Genomic DNA, 24,068 nt, shown 5'->3' with positions numbered 1-24,068 from the left:
ACGTTAAAAAAGATCTCGTATGAATGAGGCCTAAAACTTAATACATAAGTATATTTTTTTGTTATAATAGAGTGGATGCCTGATTCATTGATACAAGTCAATGGCATATAGTATGTTTAAAAAAAATATGCAACAATGCCACATATCCGTAAAACTGCTTGAAAATCATTTTCAAATGATTAATTCATATTATAAAAACAACATGGACCTCTATTATATGCTACAACTAAACATTTTTAATTTATAAATAACAGAGGCATAAGACTTAATTTTTCTTAATCCTATTCTAATGCCATTGCGCAGATTTTGTATAGGATTTATCGATGGCGAGAATGTTACGTTTGAAATAATCTTTTTTTTTTTAATTCATGTTCTTAGAGTTGATAAGGGCCAGAAGGCGGCCAATTAATGGTATAATTCGGGAACGGTTAGATATAACTCATGCCAATAAAGAAATGAATCAAAATGAAGCAACGGTAATCATTCCCTCTCACTCACACATTATACACACTGTATAGTAAGTGAGAGGGAACGATTAACGCCGCAATTTTTAACCCCCGACCCAAAAAGAGGGGTGTTATAAGTTTGACGTGTGTATCTGTGTGTCTGTGTATCTGTGTATCTGTCTGTGGCATCGTAGCGCCTAAACGAATGAACCGATTTTAATTTAGTTTTTTTTGTTTGAAAGGTGGCTTGATCGAGAGTGTTCTTAGCTATAATCTAAAAAAATTGGTTCAGCCGTTTAAGAGTTATCAACTCTTTTCTAGTTTTCTTGTAGAAAAGAAGGTTAGATAACCGTTAGGTTCATAATATTATGTCAATAGACAAATGTCAAGCTGTCAAGATGGACGTTGCCTAAATACATAATTATTTATTTGAAAATGATGTTTTGGAAAACTCAAATACTTTGGATCGTCGGGGGTGTTATAAATTTTTAATTTACACTTGTAGATTCTTTTGTTGGTACGATACAGCTACTATGATTGGTTTTACAAGTCGGTTAATTTTATTGATTTCTTCTTGAATTGAATCTTTGAATCTGCATCAATATGCACCATAACAGCTGAAGCATCATTTATTGATGTATTAAATAGCCTCAATGTTTTATTGTGACTGTTGAATAAAAAAAATCCTATAAGTGAATTAATGTATCATTCGTCTTTTGTTAATTTCTAAACTGTTTTATTTGGCCACGCCCATGCTAGATTCTGGAGGAACAGCACCAACAGTCATCAAAGTGTAAATTAGCCTTACGTCTGATTTATAATGCACACATTTTGAGATCTCAAAATGTATGCAGTACCTATACACTTTGTTTTATAGCAAGTGCAAGTGAGAAGTCCACGTCCCAAGCTCCCATACCGACTACGCGAGGGGTTTTGACGTTTGATAAAAAGTTTCTGATTTGACTAGTAGTCACATCTCTATTGCAATAACTATTAACTAATTACTTGTCACCTGCACTTCACAAAGTGTAAATCAGGCGTTAGGCGTTTAGGCTGTGTTATAGGTTGTTGACGGATATGATCTGGTTGATCCAGCCGATGAAGGAGGACACTTTGACGTAGACGCCGGGCACGTCGCGCCGCCCGCAGCCGAAGCCCCACGACACCAGCCCCACCAGCTCGTAGAAACCGTCATCCTGGCATACTAGAGGACCTCCTCCATCACCCTGGAAGAAATTTGCAATTTACATATACAGCGACTTACCAGGCTGTATAGTCTACGACCTTTGCCTTTCCTGAACGGATGAATTGAACAACTAGGTATTACTCATAGAGTAAAATACCTAATCCATTACTTATATTGTGGCGGTTGCCACAGTTGCAAGAAGAGGGCGCGTCTCACTCGTACAAGACATCGATCAACAGACCTCGATATGAACCTAAACTGGACGCCACTCACGACGCTCTCACTAGAAGGCAGCATGAGTACCTTAAAGTTGATGTGCAAGAAGAACACACAAATCTGAATCACACTAACAGTTTTCTGAAATCCACTATAATATTATGTAGAAGTTTCAAGATACAACAATCAACACACAAACACACTTTTGCACATTACATAGTGTACCCCTCATTAAAAATGTGCGAAAAGATGTTTGTTTCTGTGTTTTGTTGTGATTCTGAATTGAAAGTTAAAATATTTTCTCATGCTAAGTCTTATGTCTAAATAAAAAGTCTAAGTAACTCTGACACTTATGAGTCAAGGCTTTACCACTCATTGGAAAGCAGATTGTACTGAGAAGAGCTGGAAGAATTCTGTCGTGTAGGGCAGAGAAATCAGACCAACCTGGCAAGCATCGTTCCCTTCTTCGCCGCCCGCGCAGAAGGAGCTAGCAGGCAATATGAAGATCTTCTCTGTCACTGCATTCACTTTCCTGATACACTCCGCGTCGCTCACTATCGGCAGTTCCGCTTCACGCACCCGCAGTGGAATAGGACCCGCTGAAAATTACAATTTAAAAAAATCAACCCGTGTCCTGTTCGGTTTTTGAGCAGGTTGTGAAATAGTGCCATACTGTTTTCAATAGCAGATCTACCTTATTCATGGCATGCGAAGACCTCCACGAAGTATACTAGATAAGATAAGATCGGGGCAGGTACTATTAGTACTTCGTGTGCGTTATTCGATACAGTTGTAAGCGATCTATTTTAGGCGACAAAAGGTACCCCGAGGTTAGTAAATAAATTTACAAACTTGTCCCAACTTGTCTAATACTTGAAATGGTTGCTTATAAAGACCCATATCTACTTACTACATAAATCATCGATTTCTGCGTGGCTATTCACCGAAATCGAAAATAAATACCGAATATACTCACTTTCGCCCATGTAACCATATCCGGTGACAGTGCAGCGTTTGCCGGCCGCGTGGCTCACCCCTCGCGCGGGCAGGCACACCAGGCACACACCTGGATAAATACAACATAAATAAAGAACACTCACAGTCAAGCCACCTTTCAAACAAAAAAAACTAAATTATAATCGATTCATTGGTTTAGGAGCTACGATGCCACAGACAGATACACAGGTACACAGATACACACGTCAAACTTATAACAGCCCTCTTTTTGGGTTGGGGGTTAAAAACAGTAAACCTAACACGGTGTTTTACACGACATACTTCGGAGAGTGTGCACAAAAACTTTTCGATGTAGTTCCCCCTTCATCTTTTACCAACGTAACTTACGCGCGCCGGGCGGGTTTCCACCCCTAATGCTGTCGACATCCCTTCTACGTATACGAACCGCTTTGCATCGTCATTCTTTATACGCATGGCTAGGGTTTGGAATACTCTTTTGAGATCAGTATTTCCTACCAATTATAATTCTAGGTAAACGCCTTCCATCTTAGGCCACATACGCGCACCTAAATTGCGTTGCCAGAGTGGAGGATGCTGAAATAAAGCCAGGAACTACAACTCTACCTACGTAGTAGCTAAGCGTAGAGTGTTCGTGCGAGGAGAGCCGTACCTATGAACGTAGATCGCATTGCCAGAATGGACGATGCTGAAAGAAAGCCAGTAATACGTCCAATTGATTAAAACTACCCACCTTCTTTAAGCTCAGCTTTCCCATGCAGCTTGAGCAACGCTATGTCATTGTCCAGGGTCTGGCTGTTGTGGTTGTGGTGTATGTAAGTGGTGGCTACGCGTAGCGTCTGCGCGCCAGGAGAGCCGTACTTCCGCGTCAGGTCGTGGTCCCCGACGCGCACGTAAATCGCGTCACCAGAGCGGACGATGCTGAAAATAAGGTCAAAAATTTCAACACTGATTCCCACATGATTTTATGAATATTTATGCTAAATTTTCCATAATCTACCAAAACAATTCCAAATAGATGGCCGAAACAGACAAATCTGTATGGTACGGTTGGCCTCAGAAATCGAGTAGCAATTCCGCGAAACAATTGCATCAAAAACCTGTCGCACTTATGACTTTTTTCTATAAAGACGCCACACACACTTAACGCATGAAATATGATTATTATACTTAATGACTAATGGACTAAACGACTAATGGTGCTAAACGACTTACGAACTTTGACTGTACAACGTAGCATCTGCAGCATGTGATTTGAACCTATAGATGGTCACCACAGAGTAAGTAATCCTTACTTGGTAACGCAATGCGCGGCAGTCAACACCCACTGCGTGCCGACCAGCGCGGCGCCGCACAGGTACTGGTTGAGCGAGTTGATGAGCGCCACTTGCCAGCACCACTCGCCTCGCTCGCCGTCCTCGCCGCCCATCACTCGACCGGCGCGGGACGTCGTACCTAGACGAGAAAATGATTTTAGTTTTAAAATAGCATTCAAGTCTACTACAAATTGGTCCCAAGTTATAAATTTATATACAACAAAATACCTACGACTAATACATTTACATATTTCTAAATAAAATAATGCAAACTAAGGAACTAAGACATATTTAATTAGGTATTCATATAAAGTGTATAAAGGTAATGATGCTCTAAAGTCTAAATTGTTATAAATAGTTTTAGATTCAGTGTAAACAACCATGGGGCCGGCATTTAGCCATAAAGCCCCTTAAAATATCAGAAAAAACTTACCTTTCACACCGCAGACGTATTTGTTGTACTTTTCTGGAGTTCTCAGCGTGGTTACGTAGTTTGGTTCATATTGCGCTGAAATTAGAAAATCAACTTGTTTATTTATTATCTAATGAAAACTAGATAAGTATCTTAAATAGATATAATGATATGGAGAAAATTAAAAGCGGTGTTGGCCTAGTGGGTTACAAGACGATGTCAGCCTCCTGGTAGTCGGGGAGTCCACGAGTTTCGATCCTGGGTACGCACCTCTAACTTTTCGAAGTTATGTTCATTTTTGAATAATATCACTTGCTTTATTGATGACAAAATAGATCGTGAGGAATCCTACATGCCTGAGAGTTCTTCATAATGTTCAAAGAAGTCTGCCAATTCGCGGTTGGATGCTAGACTAAGACATAAACTTTTCTCCTCTGAGATGAGACCGATGTTCAGTGGCCCGGCGATGGGGGAATGATGATAACTTACGCATGGGAGTGGTGTGAGGCATGGTGTGCGTGTGCGCAATGGTGAGCGGGTGCGTGTAGGGGTGTGTGGTGGCGAGGGGGTACGTGTCGTTCCTGTTCACGCCGATCGCCTCCAGAACCTTCGACTTGGGCGCGCAGCATTGCGTGCCCGCCTTCCTGCATTTGAACACGTCCGTCATTTCTGCGTTACCTAGAAATTGACTTGAAATATTAATCACACTAATATTATAAAGGCGAAAGTTTGTATGTGTGTGTGTGTGTGTGTGTATGTTTGTAACTCCTTCACGCAAAAACCACTGGACGGATTTGGCTGAAATTTGGAATGGAGATAGATAATATCCTGGATTAGCACATAGGCTACTTTTTATTCCGGAAAATCAAAGAGTTCCCACGGGATTTCGAAAAACCTAAATCCACGCGGGCGAAGTCGCGGGCATCGGCTAGTAGTTAATAGTTTTTATTGCTAATAGAGCGATGAAGACAGCTATGGTTCGAGTTACTCTTCGTGATCAAATCAAAAATGAGGAGATCCGTAGAAGAACCAGAGTGTAAGATTAATTATTTTTGACAATCCGTGAGTGCTTTAGTAGCATATGCAATTGGTGCATTATCCTGCAATAACACCGCCCCTAATCCTGTCCTCAGCGCCATGTAAGATTAATTGAAAAGCCATTACGTATCATTACTATTTACTAAGACACAAGTTACAAGTTTCTTACAAGTACTTCAGTGTCCATTATTCTAGATGGCGATCCAAAGAGCATATAAACATCCCATGGTGCCCTAGACTCAACGCATGGTGTTGCCACTGCTTACACAGAGTAACCGACAAAGCTCAACGGGCGATGAATCTGGAGTGGCAATGAGCAGGGCACATAGTTACGACCGATAGACGATGGGGTCCCAAAGTGTTTGAATAGCATCTTCGCACCAGAAAACGCAGCATTGAAAGACCTTGAAACCAGATTTTGAAATTTTTTTGTTTAATATGTATTGTGTTGTTATGGCGGCAATAGAAATACACATTCTGTGATTTCAACTTTCTGCTTATTACCGTTCACGAGATAGATAGATACAGACGAAAAGATGGCTAAGTAATAGAGTTCCGGCACCTTTCGGGCACGAAACCGTAAAAAGAGGTGACGTAGAATGAGTTCAAAATATCTCGGATATAAAACGCTCACAATTTTTCGAATAATCTATTTACCTATCCATTTTTTTTTTTAAATAAGTAAATCCTATATTAGGTAAAATTGAATTGCCCGAAAAAACGCGAACGAAGGAGATAATTTGCATTTTTAATTACAAAAAACCGGCCAAGTGCGAGTCAGACTCGCGCACTGAGGGTTCCGTGCTTGGGTTTTTTTTCTAACATTTTGTACGATAAATCAAAAACTATTATTCATAAAAAAAAAATAAAAAAACTATTTTAGATGTTTTAGTTTATTATGATGTACCTACAGGTAAAGCCCTTTCATATGATACCCCACTTGGTATAGTTATCTTATTTTGAAATTTTTAAATGATGTAACCACAGATTCGCGGTTTTCAGATTTATTCCTGTACTTGTGCTAGCTACCTAAGACCTACCTACCTACCAAATTTCATGATTCTAGGTCAACGGGAAGTACCCTATAGGTTTCTTGACAGACACAACAGACAGACAGAAAGACAACAAAGTGATCCTATAAGGGTTCCGTTTTTTATTTTGAGGTACGGAACCCTAAAAAGATGACTTACGGAAGCACGTGAAGGACAGTAGCGACACAATGCAGGAGCCGGGGCAGTCGGGGCGCGGGTCGACGGGCGCCGGCGTCGTGGTGGTCGTCGTCGTCGTGGTCGTAGCCCTCGTGGTGGTGCGCGGCGGAACTCTGCACAACGAACGGAATGCTTTACCCATGGGGATAAAAAAAAATTGAGACCCTCACTTTTTTTGATGTAACTTCCGTCAGGCCGATTTTTTCCGTATAAAGTATAGCCTTTGTCACCCGGGCCATTACAAAGAATCGATTGACCCCTCATTCATCAAAATCGGCCCAGTAGTTTAGGCGCTACGGTGGAACACACAGAATCTGGATACAAACATACATACCCACATACATACATACATACATAGACTGCTAAAATCATAACCCTTCCTTTTGGCTTTGCCGCAGTCGGGTAAAAAAGATATTATATAGATATTTTAAAGATATAATATTCAATCAATCAATCAATTCAATATTTTACACAATTACAGTCCTAATAAAAAAAAATGAAATATAATGTCTAATAAAAATTAATTCTAATGTCAAAAAATATATATGGTTTAATGTAGATAATGACCTGGTATTATCACAGCAGATAGATCCACTGTGCTTGCAAGTGGTGTGTGAGAGGAGCACGGCAGGCCGCTCGCAGAAGGCTGCCATTATGTTGAGCAGGCAGTAGCCCGGGCAGCGCGGCAGTGGAGGCTGGACCAACAGACAAGTACATTGTGTATAGATTTCTTCAGAGATTTATTCTCAATATACTATTCACATCTAAGGTTGAAATCTATAGTCTACACTTTGACTTTGCTTAGATTTAAGTTGCAGTTAAAACGACAGATTTATGCCAGCAGTATATATGACGCAGGTATATTGTCAAAGCCGGTGATATTATAATCTCACTAGTGATATTATAATTAATTGGTAGATTGTCATTGATTGGTAGATGCCTTCATTACGATTTAACGGGTTGGTTTTAGTGATATTGTAATGTCACGGGGTCATTATAGTGACATTATAAAAAATCTAGATAAGTATATTATAAGTGAAGGGACCCTCACTAACGATCGAATGGATAACCTTTTCAAAGGATTGATCTTGCTTTATAAAGAAGTTCTTATCTCTCTCAATTTTCATTCCCAAAAACGAAGATCCTTACCGGTGTAGTAGGGCGCGGCGTGGTGGGAGGTCGCCTGGTAGCGGGCTCCGTAGTGTGCGGCTCGGTGAGGCAGCACGTGCCCTCGGAGGGACAGGTGGCGTCTTCGTCCACGTGGTCACACAGCAGTGCGAACAGACCACTGATGCAGTCGCCTCTGCACTTCCTGCCTGGCCTCGGTTTTGGAGGTGGCGTTGTTGTTAGCTGGAAGATAATTAAATACATTAGAACAATTTTAGGCAAGAGGCCTTTCTACATAATCCATACTTGACATTATAAATGCTAAAGTTACTCTGTCTGTCTGTCTGTCTGCTAGTTTTTTCACGGCCCAACAGTTTGACCGATTTTGACGAAATTCGGTAAAGAGTTAGCTTACATCCCGGAGAAGGAGATAGGTTACTTTTTATCCCGGTAAACTAAAGAGTTCCCACGGGATTCTTGAATGCCCATCCGTTAAATGAATGTGTATGTAATTTTGGTATATACCTACTGACAGTGATAGTATGAATCCCGGAAATTGACATAGGCAACATTTTATCCCGGAAAATCAAACAGATCCCACAGAATTTTTAAATCCACGCGGACGGAGTCGCAGGCATCCTCTAGTTCTTCATAATTTAACATTTAGTCCTAGAAGTCAGGTCTTCATTAGAAACTAGCATCAGAATGAATTCGTGAGACTATAAAAGCTCTTCTTATATGAACAATTTTAAAATCGAAATCAGCTGTAATTTGCTGCACGAAATCTTACAAGAAAATTAACCAACACAGGTTTTTTCATTCTGATACAAGTTAGCCATTAACTGCAATCTCACCTGGTGGTAAGTGATGATGCAGTCTAAGATGAAAGTGGGCTAACTTAGATGGGGTATGGTAGTTTTTATCAAACCCATACCCTTTGGGTTCTAAGTACTCGGTATCGTAAAGGAACGCTCTAAAGTGCTTGGCGGCACGGCTTTGCTGGTAGGGTGGTAGCTAGCCATGGCCCACCAGACAGTTTTTCTCAGGATCTCAAAGCATTCCACCGGGTTTCAACATATTTTATTGCATTTACCTATTCGGTATAGTTTCTTAACTGTAATTTTCTTTCTTGGTTGAATAAATCTATATTATACATATAATAAAATTGTAGAAAAGTGGTGTCTGTACAATGGAAATATATAAAAAAAAAAGTAGCAGGGGTTGTTATTATATCGATGCCGAACCCGAAATTGTAATTAATTTTTTTTTGTCTGTTTGTCTGTGTGTTTGTGCACGCTAATATCAGAAACGGTTTAGTCAATTTAGATACGGTTTTCACTAATATATTGTAGTAAGCTTCACTTAACATTTAGTGTTTATTTCATGTCAATCGGTTCATAAATAAAAAAGTTATGTCAATTTAAAGAATCACGGCGAACATTTTTAACGTACAGAGTACGTACTACACGCCTCGCGCCTGAGCGTCCGCGGCTATATAAAGCGCGCTGAGAGCCGCGCCGCTGCCATAAGGAATGCTGTTCGAAAAGTCACTATTCCACGCGAACGAAGTCGCGGGCACAGCTAGTCTATATTAAAACTTACCGCAGTAGAAGGCGGTCTTTTAGTGACATGTTTCTTCTCATTAGGAACAACTAGGTCCGGCGGCCTCTTGTCCCCATACCCGTCCTTGGACACGCAGCAGAGCCTCCCCGACACGCACAGGTCCCCGGACGTGAGGTAGGCCTCGCAGTACTGCGTCAACCGGGACTCCACGCACACTCCCGGGCAGGCTATATTACCTGAAAAGTAAAGTTGAAAACTAAAATGCGATCGTCTTAATAAACACTGAAATATTATAGTAAAATTGTTTTTCCTTCGCTTGGTATAGGTATTTTAATGTTGTTGTATATTTATATTCATGACTTCAAAATTTTCTCCTCTTTCATTTGACACCCCACTCAATTAAATACAAAACAATACACACACTAGCAAAAAAAATTTTTGGAGACCTCCACTTTTTTTGATGTACAATGTGAATATGTATGTGAATATGCTTTAGGTAAATTTTTTTCGTATTTAAAATATAGCCTATGTCACCCGGACCTTTACGACTAATCAATTGACACCTCATTCATCAAAATCGGCCTAGTAGTTTAGGCACTACGGTGGAACACACAGGATACAAACATACATACATACACACATACAAACATACATTCATACATACATAGACTGCTAAAATGTGTCGTGTCACTACCTCATATTAAGTTCTTAACACAAGTTTTTAAAATTTTTGTCTGGCTGTCTCTGTCTGTCTGTTTGAACGGGCTAATCTTCGGAACGGCTGAAGCTATTTTGATAGGACTTTCACAGATAAGTAGAGGATTAACCAAGGAGTAACATAGGCTAATATAATAATATTGGAATAATATTGGAACTTTGCGATATTGTTCCATAAAAAAATTGGTTCAACTCCTCAATATTGATGCTGCAGGGTAACTGACCATCAAAACTGATGGTATTTAGAAGCTATCAGTTATGAATTGATATTGGAAGTACCTACCAAGTACTTATCAGATAAAAAAGCGAAAGGTAAACGATCTCGAAAAAAAAAATGTTATAGATCACCTTACTCTACTTTTCAAGCCCCTTCTTGTCTTGTCTTCTGAGAGGAACCCAGTGTGTTATGAGTGAAATATTTATGGGTGACGGTCTCGTGTACTGTACAGAGTATCCTTATAATTAATAGGGTGTACCTAATAATTACCACTGTCATATTTATGGGTGACGATGAGTGTACAGAGTATCCTAATAGTTAATAGGGTGTACCTAATAATTACCACTGTCTTTGTATCGGTCGTTGGCGCGCGTGGTGGTCTCGTCCTCATCGGAGTAGGGCTCGCTGGTGGTGTAGCGCGTCGTGAACGGCTTGCGGGTCGTCGTCAGCGTGTCGTTCCCTGCAAACCGGGACAGGCTGGCTTTACACATGCTTGAAGATAGAGCGGACTGCAAGAGCGTCAGAGTCTAAGGCTGAGATCTATAGAGCGCACTTTAACTTTGCTCAGACTTAAGACACAGTCAAAACGAGACAGCGTTATACCGCTGGCAAAAATCTGTCTCGTTTTGGCTGAAACTTACGTCTAAGCAAAGACAAAGTGCGCTGTATAGATTTCAACCTTAGACTGAGAAAGAATGAACTTAGACTACAGAATAAAGTGAGCCAACGAAAGTTTTTGACGTGACAACGTCTTATAATTCGATAGAGCCGGCTGCACGCACGAAAAAACATGACTCATGCGGCGTTACCTCGCTCTGAGGCGTTCCATGTAAGGCTTGAAGTGCAAGCGAGAGCGCGGAACGAGCGACAAAGAAGCACAATCGGCCTTTGTTGTCACGTTCAACTATCGTCAGTAAACCAACTTTACAGACAACCAATTTTTTTTTTTTATAAAAAGTGAGCTAACGAGCAGCCGAGTCACCTGATGTTAGGTGATCACCGCCGCTCATGAACATTTGCTGCAGAGGTACCGCTGATGCGTTGCCGGCCTTTTACGAATTTGTTGGTCCGCCCCTTGAATAACGCCATGTTGCAATCTAGTGGGAATACCGCCGATGGGAGTTGATTCCACAGTTTGCATGTGCGTGGAAAAAGAACCTGGCACAACGGACGGTCGATGTGCACCAGGCACCCAGGTGGTGAGGGTGAAATTGTAAGTAATCCGATGTCCGATCTCGTGGTAAATGATGGTGAAAACATAAAAAAAATAAAAATAAAAGTTACCCAGTGGCTCGTCGACGCAGCACTTCATGGAGGGGTTGGGGCACTCGACCTCGTCCAGCACGTTGGAGCAGATGAGCGAAGCGAGCGCGTGCATGCATACGCCCGGACAGTTCTTCGCGTCCACCTGCGTGTCCAGCGTGTCCAGCAGACCTGCGACAACGGACATGAAGTCTTTTATGAGTTACCTTAATTTATACGCACTATAGAAAAATGAAAATAGCTACATATTTATATTTAAATAAAAATCAAATAAGTACGGTTCTTTAAGCATTAGACTTCAACGCGCTTAAGGTCGGCCGTCAGCCGCTTAATAATAATACGGATATAAAAACCTCGGATGGAACTAGGATATTGCTTACGCACTAATCCGATCTCTGATCGAAATCCTAGCTATTTAGTGGACATATTTGTTATATCTATGTTGTCTGTGATATCTACGTCATATTGTCCGATTCGAATTCGGGGCACGGATGTCGGAGAGAACTCGGATGACGAAAGTCGGAGCTAGTGCGTAAGCTTACCATACAAATAGTTCTATGACTACTTCGGAACGTATTTTCACGAATTCGGATCGGATGCAGTGCGTAATCGCCCTAAGACGCATTTCAAGCTACAGATATCAACTTCTAATATCTGTCATCGCTGATCAACCCGTCAACTCGTCAGACCTTCTAAGGTCTCAAAGCAAAACAATTTTCCCACAGGATTTCACTGTTTTAATTATACATCAATAGCTTTGGCGGACGCCGGCAGTTGGGAAAGTAACAGACATATCGCACGGATCGCCGAGTGCAGTTACTAGAATTTCTAGTTATTTCTAGTTTAGCTGCAACATGGTGCCTAGAAAGTTCGCCGTTTGACCACTTTTCAGATCAATAAGGTTATGGTTCTGGAACTTTGATATGTGAAATAAATAAATATATAAACATATTGTATGATGTATCTACCTCCTTAAGTATAATGAACACTCGCCATTTGGTTGAGTTTAGGTATGTATCTACGTAAAATTCCAAAAGAGGAAAATTATTTAAAAAACCGGCCAAGTGCGAGTCAGACTCGCGCACCGAGAGTTCCGGACTCGGGCATTTTTACAACATTTTCCACGATAAATCAAAAATCATTAGGTACTCTGTACTCGGGCATTTTCCCGACATTTTGCACGATAAATCAAAAACTATTAATTAGGTACTTATGCATAAAAATAAATAAAAATATGTATTAGAATGTACAGGTAAAGCCCTTTCATATTATGATAGCCCACTTGGTACAGGTATCTTATTGTGATGTAACCGCAAATTCACGGTTTTCGTTTTTTTTTCTATATTTTTGCTATATTATATCTATGAAGTACCCTATAAGGTTTTCTTGACAGACATATTTCATGATTCTAGATCAACGGGAAGTGCTGGTAGGTTTTCTTGTGTTAGACGAACAGACAGACAACAAAGTGATCCTATAAGGGTTCCGTTTTTTCTTTTGAGGTACGGAACCCTAAAAAAGAGGCACATTAAGAAATTAGGAACGATAGCAACCTGTATTATTCAAACTATTATCACAACCGTTTTAGCTTGCTGATACAATGAGCTAGAGGAATTTTCTTCTTCTTATTTTTAACCCCCGACTCAAAAAGAGGGGTGTTATAAGTTTGACGTGTATATCTGTGTATCTGTCTGTGGCATCGTAGCTCCTAAACTAATGAACCGATTTTAATTTAGTTTTTTTTGTTTGAAAGGTGGCTTGATCGAGAGTGTTCTTAGCTATAATCCAAGAAAATCGGTTCAGCCGTTTGAAAGTTATCAACTCTTTTCCAGTTACTGTAACCTTCACTTGTCGGGGGGCGTTATAAATCTTTAATTTACATGGCTTAGTAGTGCCACACCAGCACAATGCACTTCGCCAATATGTCACGTAGAGTTTTATGTGACGCAGAGTCATAAAGTCAGCCAAAGTTATATGGAATACATAGATAACGTGTGAGTTGTATGTCTGTATGAGTAGATGGATGTCGTCGGTCGGTCAGTGCGGCGAGCGAGGATGGTGTCACGTCGGGGACTTTCGTTTTCGGCGCAGGCGGCGATTTCTCCGCGTTAGCTCATCGGGTAACGGTGCGCGGGAGTTCGGCTCCAAGCTACAAACTTTTACAGGAAATTTTCGTGGCTCCTTTTTGATGAGCCGAAAACTGAAACGTATTTTATGAAATAAATATGTAAACAACCATTTTAAAAAAAAGGTTTTTTTTCTCTCTCGTCTGGCTTTACAAAGATTACAATGTCAAGTTTGTAGTTATTTGTAACAAGTTAGGGAAACTATTTAAGTATGGACTTCGTCTGTGCCGGCGCCCGCCAACACACGCACGGCACCCCCCTATTTTGAAATTTTTTTTGGTCCACGTGGACAAAGTCGTGGGCATTTAAGCTAGTTAATTTATATGATTCATTCATTCGCTTTTTAACCCCCGACCCAAAAAGAAGGTGTTATAAGTTTGAGGTGTGTATCTGTGTATCTATGTATCTGTCTGTGGCATCGTAGCTCCTAAACTAATGAACCGATTTTAATTTAGTTTTTTTTTGTTTGAAAGGTGGCTTGATCGAGAGTGTTCTTAGCTATAATCCAAGAAAATCGATTCAGCCGTTTGGGAGTTATCAGCTCTTTTCTAGTTACTGTAACCTTAACTTGTTGGGGGTGTTATAAATTTTTAATTTACAGTTGTTACACACACTAATTTCTAAATCTCGATTGCTTACAAATTGGGCCATATTCTATTTTCCTTTCATTTGCCTCTGACCACAACCGTGCCGCTGGGAGCGCCTAACGGTGGACCCTGGATCGGAATGTGGCGGCACAGGTTTGGCGGTATGGTCGCTATGTGTTAGGTAATAAGGTCGACAGTTGCGTGCAGGTGCGTGACCGAGCAGTTACATTGTTGTAGGTTGTATAGGTTAAGGCCATTGTGATGGAGATGTTATCATGAGCTATTTAGGTTTCTGATTGTTCTTATTGTATTGGAAGAAAAGTTATTAATGCCGCAGTAGTCTACTTTAACAATTATTATGATCTACCGTTATTATTGTTACGGATTACGGTGTGCTCAGTTAGTACCTACTGAATGTGGTAGTGTTTTTTTTAAAACGACTTAGTATTAGGGTCAATTTCAACAAAGCCGATTTCTTGAATTTGGGTGGTTTTTTTTATTATTAAGTAAGGATTTCAGGAAATGGTTAAGTCATAGTATTTATAATGGCGTGCCAGACGAGATTAGTAATTAAATGTGAATGAAAATTTATTTCACAATACAACCGCCTCATAACTCCAATTGCCATGTCGACCTGTCGCGAACTAAAGGTACCTACACAATCTTATGTAGCTCCTAAATAATAGGTAGGTACTTTCTTGTGGGTATAAGTAAATAACGGTTATGTAAATAATAATTAGTATGTAATTATTGTCTAGCGATTTTGTATTAAAAATCAACTTTCGAAACAAGTTTTAACGGTCCCCTGTAAAATTTTCTATTTTCGCATCACGCATTGTAGGCAGACGATTATGTTGGCACGAAATATTAGTTGTATTGATGCAATTTTTTTATAATTTTAAATTTCAAAAAAAATTGGTTGTCTGTAAAGTCGGTTTACTGACGATAGTTGAACGTGACAACAAAGGCCGATTGTGCTTCTTTGTCGCTCGTTCCGCGCTCTCGCTTGCACTTCAAGCCTTACATGGAACGCCTCAGAGCGAGGTAACGCCGCATGAGTTATGTTTTTTCGTGCGTGCAGCCGGCTCTATCGAATTATAAGACGTTGTCACGTCAAAAATAAAAATGCGATAACATGCTATCAATTTTTTTATGGTTCAAATCGATAATTTTTTCCGATTAAAAAGGGGACAGATACATACGAGTAGATAAGTAATACATATTCCAAGAACTGGCAGCCACTTTACTATCTCGTGAGTTACAAGAGTTTTGTATAATTTATTTAATAAACAATAGTAAAGTAATAAAATAATTTCATACGATTTTATCAATAAATTAATCATCACATCCAACTATCCGATTTAATAATAAGCTAAAATCCAAGCATCTCAGTATAGTATGTAACATGTTCTAAGATTTTTTTTTAACCTTTGAACTACATTTTGTTGAGCTAAATAAACTTTTATTTATTATTATTTTTTATTCATTATTTAATTACACAAAGTTTGTTTTTATCATACATATATTGTATTTTATATGTACCTAAAGTGGCTTAAGTCACTAGCCAGGTCTTTAAATATATTTTATCCATACAAAATATCGCGCCGATCCATTGCTCTGTTGCAGCGAGATTAAAAGACTGGTCACCAATAAACTAAAAAAAAACCATACGCAGTTTTACTATAGGTAGCTATCAGTTATAGGTACTAACTAATAAAAAGAATGTAAATGTTTATTATTAGAATCATAAAAATCTGGCGGGCGACCTCAAGCGCGTTGAAGTCTAATGCTAAGAGGATTATTAAACACCGTAATAAGCTTTTATAAACTGCTTTTGAATATAAAATAAATTGTATTGGGTACAAGACTATTTAATATTTAGATACTAATCGCTAAGTTTTATTTAAGAGGGGTCCAGTAGTTTTTGCGTGAAGGAGTAACAAACATACACACACACACACACACACACACACACACACACACACACACACATACACACACACACACACATACAAACTTTCGCCTTTATAATATTAGTGTGATTAGCGACCTTTTCAGGGCTTATCTTCTTGGGCAAAATTTGGTACTATTCAGTGGTAGCTTGCATTGTAATTGGTATAGGTATTTTATCCCAAAAAATCAGAATTTCCACGGGGTTTGAACGAAGGTCCGGTAATCTAATAGGTACAATAAAAAAGCGCGAGCGAAGCGAGCGCAAAATTTTTGATAGATTGTAAATTCGAGAACTAGTTATCATGCATTTTGAAAACAATTTCTCTTTGTCTGGGATTTCGGGGCCTCTTGGGCCGGGGCCCTCTTGGGTCGGGGGCCCGTGGCAATTTGCCAGCCCTGCCACCCTATTGTTACGCCACTGGGTATTCAAATGTTTACCTACTCCTAAATCTATGGCGTTATTACAAAAACTATTTACCTACCTATATACCTATATGCCTATACTTAAAAGTTAAATTAAAACCAGGTTTATGCCAAAAATATTATACTTAATATTATGTAATAACAAAACTGGCTGATGCGAGTGACTTGGATTAAGGTTTTTAAAAATCCCGTTCGAACATTTTGATTTACCGGGATAAAAGGGAGCCTATGCTACTCTCCAGATTTTTAGCTTTACCCATACAAAAAATTGAAAGACAAACGAACAAACCATCGATTCATCAAATAAATCGATGTAACAAACCATTTAAACCTAAAACAAACATACTTTCGCATGTATTACTCATGCGAAAGTGTTGGGCAGGTGGTGATTTTCAGTGCGTCTAAAATGACATTTGGAAAAATCTGAAAAGACTTCGTCTGTACATCTGTTTGCTAACGCGCGTGCGGTGCCTTTTTGGAGCGTTTTTTTTTTGTTAAAAGTGGCCGGTTTTTGTGTTTTACTGGTATTTTTTGGTGGTGGAACTGACTGGGAAGCGCTCTAAAGGGGCGCCGCGCGTGTGTCGGCGAGTGCCGGCATAGACGAAGTCCATACTTATATAGTTTCCCTAACTTGTAAATAACTACAAACCTGACATTGGCTAATCTGTGTAAAGCCAGATGAGAGAAGAAAAAAATCTGAAAAAGACAGCATTCGGCGAGACGTGTGTTCTGTGTTGAGTTTTCAGCGTTGAATGTTGTTGCTTTCTCGCGGGTGAACGACCTCGGCGGCGGCAAAAACTGGTTCTGTAGACGCTGATTGATTGTGTGTGATCGAGCTTTACTAATTTACTTGACGCGAATTATTTACAATTTATCAGAGGAAGAGGAAGGAAATAAATATAACGAGATTATTCGCGGGTTGTTTTTTTTTAATAATTACAGTGGACCCCCGGTAACCCGACAAACGTTTTGCAGGGCATTGTCGAACTATCGAATTTGTCAGATTATAGAGTACCTACTGCCTAAGACCCTATATAGTCCGGATTTTTTACAAAAGAGTACCTTGTAATCCGACAAATTACAGACCCAATGATAAGATTCTAAATGCAACCTACATACTCTGAAGTACAATTCATAGGTGCTTCACAGTAAATTAAATAGTAATAAAATGTCGGATTACGGGGGGTGCCGGATTAGACAGGGGCTGGATTGCCGGGAGCCCACTGTATAGCAACCAAACGAACAGGCGGGTCATCTCATGTCAAGTGATTACCGCCGCCCATGAACATTTGCAGTACCAGAAGAATCGCGAATGCGTTGCCGGCCTTTCAGGAATTTATTGGTTCGCCCCTTGAGTAACCTCGTGTTGTAATCTAATGGAAACATCGCAGTTTGCATGCGTGTTTTTTTTTGTTTTATAGGGGCAAAAGGTTTGGAATGAAGATAAAAAGAATTTTATTTGAATAAGTAGATATCGGTCACTTTGAACTAGAAAAGATGAAAACTTTTAATTACAATATGTATATATGTACCTTCTGATATTACTTCTGTTTTAATTCTAAGTAGATTATGCTCGCAACTTCATCCGCGTGGATTTAGGTTTTTAAAACGTGGGATCTCTTCGATTTTCCGTGATGAAAAGTAGCCTATGTCCGGCTCCGGGAAGCAATAAGCTATCTGTACCCGTCAAAATTGGCTGAGCGGATAAGTCGTGAAAAGGTAACAGATAAAAAGACACTTATAATACAATTAGAACACGAATTTAAATTCCTTCTATTTTAGTATCTGAAAAATGAATCAAAACGGAATTGTTGATAAATAAATTAATTTTTGTCTAAAGTCGTTACTACATACCAAATTATTTCGATCCTGTCAGATAAAATTTGCAGGATATCCTATAGGTATCGAAAACTTCACTTATCTCTCTCTTTCTCATTGCTGAGAGTCATAATCATTAAAAGCCTTTCTCAAAAACAAACCATCATATTATTATAAGCCGTCACACAGAAAAGCAGGTATTATTGAATTATTTTTAACGAATCTTTAATTGGAATGACTTCCCAAAACATACGTAAGGAACACAGGTTTAACACGTAGAGGTTTTTCGAGAGTTTCAATCTAATTTGTTATTTTATAAGAGTAATAAAAATTGCGTAAGCGTAACTAAATACATGATGACTCGTAAATAAAGTGACGACCGATTCGCGTGCAAGATTACATTAGCGTCTTTGATATAACCATGATAAGTTTAGGCATATAATAAACTTAATTATGCCTCTTTGATATAACCATGATAAGTTTAGACATATAATTTTACTCATGCCTCTTTGAGTAAATCGTTTTCAAAAGAAATTGACAAATACACCAAAAATTCAATTTTTAGCACGAAATCATTTTATTTTAGTAGGTGCAAAAGATGCTACATTATAACATCTTACAGTATCTATAGTAGGTATTTAGTTGTTAATCAAATGAATTCAATATTGATCGAGAGCAGAAATCATGAACAATTACCGGCCAAGTACGAATGAGACCCACGGAGAATTCTGTACTTTGCAACCAAACGTACTTATTTATAACTAGGGATGCCCGCGACTTCGTCGGCGTGCATCAAATTCGCGTCAATTACAAGGATGCAAGCTACCTCGGTACCAAATTTCATACAAATTGGTTCAACGGATGAGTTTTTGGGAATCCCGTGGGAACTCTTTGATTTTCCGGGATAAAAAATAGCCTATGTCCGTCCCCGGGATTTAAGCTAACCCTGTACCAAACGTCAGAATCGGTTAAACTGTTGGCCCGTGAAAAGGTAACAGACAGACAGACAGACACACTTTCGCATTTATAATATTAGTAAGTATGGATAATTTATTTGATAAAATTATCACAAAGAATAACACTTTTTAATTTTCGTGGCAGCCATCATGAAATTTTTATTATTTGTTATTATAGCGGCAATAGAAATACATATTCTGTAAAAATTTCAACTCTCTACCTATACCCAAACGGTTCACGAGATACAGCCCGCTTACAGACGGACGGACGGACAGGAGGCTTAGTAATAGGGTCCCGTAGCCACACTTCGGGTACGGAACCCTAAAAAGGTCAACTTTAAGTTTAATCGAGATCTAGTACTGTTATAGAAGTGATACTGGCTCTTCCGCAAACTTCAAAGGCATTAGATCGCTTTATAGTTTATCTGTGGTTCGAAGACGCTGGACTAGTGTGGCTGGTCAGTGAGTGTGCTGTATAAATTATCACCTAAACAGTAGATGATAACGGGCGCCGTTTACCGTTACTACGCATGGCCCGTACTTTGCTATACAAGACTATACTTAGTTCCTACTTTACCATTCATTGAAAAGATTTACGAAGCTTTCTCAAAATCAACACATTGTTAAACCCAAAGACTTACAAGCGAAAATTGTACGTCTATGGTTAAGCCCATACCTATCAGTTTAATGAATCAGTCAAAATAATGAGTTTGACACGAGTTACTCACAAATTAGTCGATACTATTTGTCGTATTAGTTTACAAATTGCGAAAAACCAAATTAAATTTGAATTACGCGGGCAGACCCGTGTCATGCACCTTAATAAGAGATTTGGATTTAGATACTAATTGATTACAAACCGCCAACCTCCGGAATATAGGTGAATGTCTCAATGGCTATCACGCTCATAATATGACAATATCTAACTCTAATTCCGGCCCATTGTAGGTAGGTAGGTAAGGTACTGAAGGAGGTTGGATCCATTTCAAAAACGGTAAACTGTTATAGTTTGCCCAATCGCTCGATATCACTTATCGAATACAATCATCTAAGTAGGTTATCCCACGATTGAAATTAAATGAGAAAAGTTAAATTATTATTATTCGTCTTTTTCGGGGTTCTGTGCGCTTTAAGCAATTAAACGTCCGTCGTGAGAAAATCTGCATGCTTGAGAGTTCTCCATCATGTCAAAGATGTGTGAAAAAAAAAGAAGTGTGAAGTCTGCCAATCCGCACTGGGCCAGCGTCACAGACTTTAGCCTAAACCCTTCTCATTCTGAGAGGAGACTCGTGGTTAGTAGTGGGCCGGCAACATTGGGGGTTGTTCCTTATTGACGTGACAACGTCTTATAATTCGATAGAGCCGGCTGCACGCACGAAAAAACATGACTCATGAGGCGTTACCTCGCTCTGAGGCGTTCCATGTAAGGCTTGAAGTGCAAGCGAGAGCGCGGAACGAGCGACAAAGAAGCACAATCGGCCTTTGTTGTCACGTTCAACTATCGTCAGTAAACCGACTTTACAGACAACCAATTTTTTTCTGAGATATTTTTTTCCTAACATTATTTTGATAACGTCTACTTAGTTAACTTAATTTTATAAATACGAAGTGTATGTCTGTCCACACAATCCATCCATCACAATCCATCGGTTTTGATAAAAAGGTTTAGAAATAGCTTGCATACCGGAGCTACTTTTTAATTATCCTTATTATACTTTTTATACCTTTTATCCCGGAAAATCAGTAAGTTTCCACGGATTATAAGAAATAGAGAATACTCTAGGTAAGTAGAGTAAACGGGACTTACTCTACTTAGAGTAAACATAGTATAGTAGTTAGTTATAATTAAATAATCGTCAGAAGCATTTCAGTCATTGAGTAACAATGCAGTCTAAAATGATTTTTTCTTGATCTCCAATTTCAGTGAAGGAAAACAACAGGAGAAAAATTGGCGCGAAATCTCAAATAGGCAATCACTAACCAATAATCTAATCCATGAATCCGTTTACTTACTTATTAATACATTATTTATTATATACTTGTTTATTACTTTGTAAGGAAAAGCTATTCTAAAAGGTCTAATTTTTCTCATAAAAATTCTACATTCTTTTTTTTTTCTTCCGTCTGGCTTTACACTGATTAGCCAATGTCAAGTGTGTAGTTATTTACAATTTAGGGAAACTATATGTATAAGTATGGACTTCGTCTGTGCCAGCGCCCGCCGACATACACGCGGCGCTCCTTTAGAGCGCTTCCCAGTCAGTTCCACCGCCAATAAACACCAGCAGAACACAAAAACCGGCCACTTTTCACAAAAACAGTCCAAAAAAGCACCGCACGCTTCAGCAAACGCCACCACAGACGAAGTCCCATTCTACATTCTAGATGTTAAACTAAAAATCCTAACAATTTTAAAATAACGGTGCCTAGCTACTTACTGAAACACATGTAGAATTAGAAATCGCAATAGGTACTCTCACATACCTACTCTGAACTCTAGAAAATTGTCTTAACTAGAAATGTTCATGATTCGGTATAAACGGTATAATTTAAAGTGGCATAAATAGACATTATCACGTCCAAGTTAGCATGAAAAGTGACAAAATGCATACTTGGTAATGTTCATTTTGTACCATTGTATTATCTCTGTAGCCTATTAAACCTACTATTATAAAAATGTAATCGTTTGTCCGATAATTTGATCACGCAAGAACCACTGGACCGATAGAAATGAATCTTAGATCGCAGTTCGAAAACATAGTAGGTGTAGATCAATAGTTGGAAATAAGTGAGTATGTACGATGGAATGTTTGTTACGAGTTATCGGAAAATGGAAATCGTTTGCTAGAATGAGTAATTTTATTGATTGATGTCAAAATATTCTTCAGCTAAATATGAGACGAAATGACGATAAAAAGACGTTGTATGGGCTTTTAGGGCTGTAGCCCAGAGCCCTGTCTGTGGTTATACAGGGCCCCCAACCTCCGTTAGATAAAATGGTCATTTTTTGTGTGTTTGTGTCATCAAATTTTAAAAAATCGTATCATAAGGTTAACAACCCTGAAATCAATTAAACAGTGTGCACACCTATCAAATGAAATGGAGGATCTCCTGATGCTGTTTTTGGTTGTATTTTCTCGCTATTACGTTCTTCTCTCTTACAATAGGTACTATTACTACGTACTATGATATACTCCACGCCATTTATTTTCGTTGTATTTTCTCACAAACGCAGTCATTCACAGCCTAATGGGCTTCATGTATCTGTTCGGCGTGTCGTGTACTGTCATCATTTTGGATTTCTTTTTTGACAAAATAGCAATTAGTTGATTAATAAGGCGGGTCCGGAAGTAGTATTAGTCTAGGGTCCCACAAACTCACAGTCCGTCCCTGTCTGCTAATAAACGGAGCATAGTTGGACGGTATTGTTTACGTGGATAGTGGATAGCCGCATTTCTAGAAGACGTCCGTTATACCAATCCGTACCTACTCATTACAGCGAGCAAAGAACCCAACACATAGCGGTTTCACATGCCATCGCCAAAATTAGTTACGTTTACATTTGAATTCAGCTCGCATCCGACCTTCGGCGATTAATATGTATGTAGGTCCGACCCAAAACCACGACCTATCTTAGAAGAGAAAGTTGCTTCTGTACCTGAGAGAAAGGAACTGGCGAAGGACTCGTCTTGGCTGTAGATGCTCGGCAAAGCCAGCACCAGGAGGGCGACCCTGGCCGCTGACATGGTGCACTGTAAAACTGTCACGTCTGTCACGGAACGACTGTCAACTGTCAAGGCGCATGGCGCAGCGACCGGTCGCCGACTCGCGTGCTTCTCGACTGCTGGTGAAAGAAAGAAAGGGGCTCGACGCGATTCGAGGTCATAGATTATGTGGTGAAAGTCAGAGGCGCTTGTTGTGAAGTGAAGATGATACCTGTTCGCTTGAAGATCTTTAAACAAAAGAAGTTTGGAACCTTCACAAAAGAAGTTTTTGAATATTCTTCACCGACACTATACCCCTGTAATCATATGAGTGTTTGTTGGTTTGTCAGTTTGTCCTAAATAATATAGTTACCTAGAAACCTGGAATTTCAGTATTTACCTAAAGTTTAATATCTATAGGTACCTGAAAACTAACTCTGTGGGTTAGACCCTTTACACGTAATAACGTTCAATTTATAACTACCTAGTATCGTAATAGATAAGTTGGTTCATTGACTTCAGAACTGAGATTTCCATAGGACAATGACTTTTCCAAATAGAATTTTTCTCCCGTTAGCTAGCTATTATTTTCAATGTCCTATTGAGAGTGAAATCTTTCTAAATTCACTTTTCGTATCACATAGCCATAATTTAAATGCGAAAGTATGTCTTTTTGATGGTTGGTTTGTCCTGCAATCACGTTGAAACGGAACAACGGATCGACGTGATTTTTTGCATTGATATAGTTAAATAGTTGGAGATTGACATAGGCTATTTTTTTTATTCTTGCAAATCAAAGAGTTCCTACGGGATTATTAAAACCTAAATCCACGGGGA

At 39.2% G+C, this 24,068-nt stretch overlaps 1 protein-coding gene across 1 annotated transcript; it reads right to left on the bottom strand.

Moving 5' to 3' along the window:
- Nucleotides 1-969: 969 nt before the first annotated feature.
- LOC123877110 (protein masquerade) lies at nt 970-23,273 on the bottom strand. Its single transcript, XM_045923617.1, has 14 exons — nt 23,186-23,273; nt 11,686-11,835; nt 10,745-10,861; nt 9,507-9,703; nt 7,947-8,147; nt 7,365-7,492; nt 6,780-6,910; nt 5,041-5,229; nt 4,573-4,647; nt 4,119-4,278; nt 3,557-3,744; nt 2,825-2,914; nt 2,293-2,447; nt 970-1,672 (listed from the first exon to the last, which is right to left on the bottom strand). The coding sequence occupies exons 1-14, from the start codon at nt 23,271-23,273 to the stop codon at nt 1,505-1,507; spliced, it is 2,037 nt and encodes a 678-aa protein (XP_045779573.1). The 3' UTR covers nt 970-1,504.
- Nucleotides 23,274-24,068: the final 795 nt, after the last annotated feature.

Source organism: Maniola jurtina, chromosome 22 (genome assembly GCF_905333055.1).
Source record: "Maniola jurtina chromosome 22, ilManJurt1.1, whole genome shotgun sequence".
In the NCBI taxonomy this organism is placed as follows: domain Eukaryota; kingdom Metazoa; phylum Arthropoda; class Insecta; order Lepidoptera; family Nymphalidae; genus Maniola; species Maniola jurtina.
The sequence above is the reverse complement of the archived record's forward strand: the minus strand, read 5'-3'. Positions and strand labels throughout refer to the sequence as shown.